This window comes from Amphimedon queenslandica, unplaced genomic scaffold (assembly GCF_000090795.2).
Source record: "Amphimedon queenslandica unplaced genomic scaffold, v1.1 AMPQUscaffold_12390, whole genome shotgun sequence".
Lineage (NCBI taxonomy): Eukaryota > Metazoa > Porifera > Demospongiae > Haplosclerida > Niphatidae > Amphimedon > Amphimedon queenslandica.
The window spans coordinates 16037-20032 of record NW_003547373.1 but is presented as its reverse complement, the minus strand read 5'-3'; the positions used below and the strand labels follow the sequence as shown (position 1 = coordinate 20032).

Genomic DNA, 3996 nt, shown 5'->3' with positions numbered 1-3996 from the left:
GAGCAAGACTGCCAGGCTAAAGATGATAGAACCATTTCCTCAATCTATTGAATGAAATAAATCAATAAACACCATATATGGACAAAATACCATGACATGTACTATAGTACAGGGACATAGGCAACTTTAAAAATTCATAAAAATTCCAATTTTAATCGGAATCAGCTCAAATTTTCTACGAAGCATAAGTATATGTATATGTATCAGGAAAAATTATAAAAATGAAGAATTCTCTCCTAGTCATTTTTGGTGAAATTTGGCCCGTGACCCTGTACTATAGTACGGGGACTTTTGTCCGATTTTGGAGTAACTTTAAAAATTTGTAAAAAATCCAATTTTGATCAGAATCAGCTCAAACTTTCTACGCAACATAAGTACATGTATATGCATCAGGAAATGTAATAAAAATTGAGAATTCTCTACTTTTCATTTTTGGCGAAATTTGGCTCGTGACTCTGTACTATATAGTACAGGGACTTTTGTCTGATTTTAGAGTAAATTAAATAATTCGTAAAAAATCTAATTTTAATCAGAATCAGCTCAAACAACATAAGTACATGTATATGCATCAGGAAATGTAATAAAAATTGAGAATTCTCTACTTTTCATTTTTGGCGAAATTTGGCTCGTGACTCTGTACTATAGTACAGGGACTTTTGCCCGATTTCGGAGCAACTTTAAAAATTTGTAAAAAATCCAATTTTAATCGGAATCAGCTCAAACAACATAAGTACATGTATATGCATCAGGAAATGTAATAAAAATTGAGAATTCTCTACTTTTCATTTTTGGCGAAATTTGGCTCGTGACTCTGTACTATAGTACAGGGACTTTTGCCCGATTTTGGAGCAACTTTAAAAATTTGTAAAAAATATAATTTTGATCAGAATCAGCTCAAACTTTCTAGTTTCTATGCAACATAAGTACATGTATATGTATCAGAAAATGTAATAAAAACAGAGAATTCTCTACTTTTCATTTTTGGCGAAATTTGGCTTGTGACCCTGTACTATAGTACAGGGACTTTCACCCAATTTTTGAGCAACTTTAAAAATTTGTAAAAATTCCAATTTTGATTGGAATCAGCTCAAACTTTCTACACAACATAAGTACATGTATATGCATCAGAAAATGTAATAAAAATCAAGAATTCTTTCCTAGTCATTTTTGTTAAAATTTGGCTCGTGACCCTGTACTACATATACAGGGACTTTTGTCCGATTTTAAAGTAACTTTAAAAATTTGTAAAAAATCTAATTTTAATCGGAATCAGCTCAAACTTTCTATGCAACATAAGAACATGTATATGCATCAGGAAATGTAATAAAAACAGAGAATTCTCTCCTAGTCATTGTTGATGGAGTACCCTACACTACCCAGCACAGACTATCAGTATATGTACTGAACATGGTTCCTTTACTTTGCTCAAATGCTTCACAATAGCCCGAGGGAAGGACGGCTCCACTGTTAATAATAACCTCAATAACCTGGAGGAGGGAAATATTAAAAAGACGTATTATCAATTAATTAATTAACATGTCACCGTAGCAACCAGTGGGGGCTTACTTTATAAAAATGATAACAATGAATATCAATAACTGATAGTATCCATGGAAACACTCTATGAATAATAATTTATTTATTATTATTATTATTATTATTATTATTATTATTATTACCTGCTGTGTGAACTGTACGAAAATAAGACCATTTCTGCTGACAGTGCAAAAAGTGACTTATGAAAATAATCGTGTTCCAACATTAACTGAAAAATAATAAAATAAAATGGAGCACCTGGAACTAAAAACAAGGTTTCCCTCCAAAAATACAAGTACAGGTAATATGAGACTATAATTGACAAAAGGTACCTTATGGCGGATAATAAAATTCATCTTTATAGTGGACAAAAAACAAACTTTCTGTGCTTCAATGATAAACATATTTTAGCACAGAATGCAAAAAGTTACTATGTAACTTTAGCAAACAATGCTTCTTTAAGAAAACACTCTCAAACTGATATTTTTACGGGAAATTTTGATTTGGCAAATTAGTGGCCACGTGCCATTGAGCATGTGTATAAAGGCTCAAAATGGTGGATTTTATTTTGGCGAATGGCTATCAAAATGCCAAATTCGCCAAATTTAATTCCCTCCAAAATTTCCCACTTCACAGTATAATGATGAATTTAGTAATCCACCAAAAGGTATCATGTATCTTTTGTCAATTATAGTCAGGCCACATTTACAAAGCAACTAAAACAATGCAATCTGTATAGTTTTGTGCCTGTTTTATGCTTCCGTTTACACAGAAACGAATGAAAACATGATAGAATCTTGATAGGACTCTATTGAAACTAAAACAGTGTTCAAAGTGGATACTTTAAAACCGATGCGGTTTGTGTTGCTGTGTAAACTTAGCCTCAGATATAATTATGTGACTGTCACATGATCACTGACCTGTATTGACAGCTGCTTGTTGGTTGATAGTTTTTGCTTCTTCTCCTCATCAGTGATAATTAACGTTAATAACTTGTAATATAATGACTTAGTGAGCTGGAGACGGACAAGAGCAAAGTTATCAGGAGATTCAAATAAATCCTAAAAAATAAAAAGAAATTAATCTTGTACACATGTAACGTACATGTAGTTTATGTACATGTATCAATAATACATGTACATGTATTAATTTTAAAATCTACAAAAGTACCCCCTGGTGATTATTATAATTTTCAACCCCCTCCCCCCAGGGAAATAATACCCATTATATACATGTACATGTACAATACATGACGTGTGTACATGTACATGGACTCACTGATTTGAAAGATGATAAGAATGAAGAACTCATCAGGTCAACACGACACATGATACTCTTAATTGGATCAGATACACAAGAACTAATGGAGGGAGAGAGAGAGAGAGAGGGAGAGAGAGAGAGAGAGAGAGAGGGAGAGAGAGAGAGAGAGAGAGGGAGAGAGAGAGAGAGAGAGAGAGGGAGAGAGAGAGAGAGAGAGGGAGAGAGAGGGAGAGAGAGATGGTTAATTGGTTAATATATTAAGGTTAACTAGAAGAATGTAAAACAATTGAAGGAGGCTCGGCCCCTAAGCCACTCTATTAATGTACTGTATGGTCTTCCTTGATACTAGAGAAGTTTTTGGACAGCAGTTTAGTCTTATCTTGCTGACCGTTTGCTCCAAATAAGCTCAGACTTACTGATAGCCGCCATTTTATTCATTGTGACTACACCCACTTTTAATTAAGATTATAGGCTATTTAACTTTAATAATAGTTAGACGGTCCTATCTGCATTATCTTTGCAGGGTTAACTGGTTAATATATTAAGGTTAATAGACTATTAATATACCTGCATGTGTTATAGATGATGTCAGTTGGTTCTGGTAGTGATTCTTCTAATAATAAATGTAACTGTATCACTGATTGATTAGCATCTGATACTGGAGTCAACCTAATCACAATAATGGAGGGAAATCACCACCTGCTAATACTGTATAGTGGGAAATTTTCAAGGGCTGTAAATTTTGCAAATTTGCCTAAAAATCTATGTTGAATCATCTTGTACTGTAATAATTTGATTTTTCACAGAAGCAATTTCTGCAAATCTTCAAAAAATCGCAAAATTGACAGTCTTCAAAGATACATTATGTGTTGTACATGTAAAGTCTCGGTCATTTTGTCCTGCTTTATGCTGATCTGTTTTTATCGTAAAACTGAGACTTTTAGTGAGAGATACTAGTGTTGTTGTTGTTTACAGTTTTGTTTACTTGTTTTCTCTTGTTGATAAATATTCTCTTCCACTTAACGGAGTACCATACTGCAAATACTGGGGGGACTAACAACAACAATAAACAATAACAACAACAATAAATAATAATAACAACAATAAATAGTAATAACAACAATAACGTATTAATAATTACTTGATAAATAACACCAATGGGCTCCAATCTAAAGAAAAGAAAAAGAATAGAAATGATAT

General features: G+C 32.8%; 1 protein-coding gene across 1 annotated transcript; it reads right to left on the bottom strand.

Annotated features, from left to right (window-relative positions):
- LOC109587918 (retinoblastoma-like protein 1) lies at positions 1–3961 on the bottom strand. The gene is made up of 9 exons (XM_020004130.1): positions 3938–3961; positions 3782–3849; positions 3364–3465; positions 2815–2896; positions 2457–2597; positions 1680–1765; positions 1567–1621; positions 1421–1487; positions 1–44 (listed from the first exon to the last, which is right to left on the bottom strand). The coding sequence occupies exons 4-9, from the start codon at positions 2863–2865 to the stop codon at positions 40–42; spliced, it is 405 nt and encodes a 134-aa protein (XP_019859689.1). The 5' UTR covers positions 2866–2896; positions 3364–3465; positions 3782–3849; positions 3938–3961; the 3' UTR covers positions 1–39.
- Between the last annotated feature and the right edge of the window lie 35 nt (positions 3962–3996).

Excerpts from the sequence above, each read along its gene's own strand:
- LOC109587918 (XM_020004130.1), bottom strand. The coding sequence starts at position 2,865 with ATGTGTCGTGTTGACCTGATGAGTTCTTCATTCTTATCATCTTTCAAA. Across the intron at positions 2,598-2,814 it reads TCTTATCATCTTTCAAATCA|GATTTATTTGAATCTCCTGA; the intron begins GTGAGTCCATGT and ends TTTATTTTTTAG. Across the intron at positions 1,488-1,566 it reads ATTGTTATCATTTTTATAAA|GTTATTGAGGTTATTATTAA; the intron begins GTAAGCCCCCAC and ends TCCCTCCTCCAG.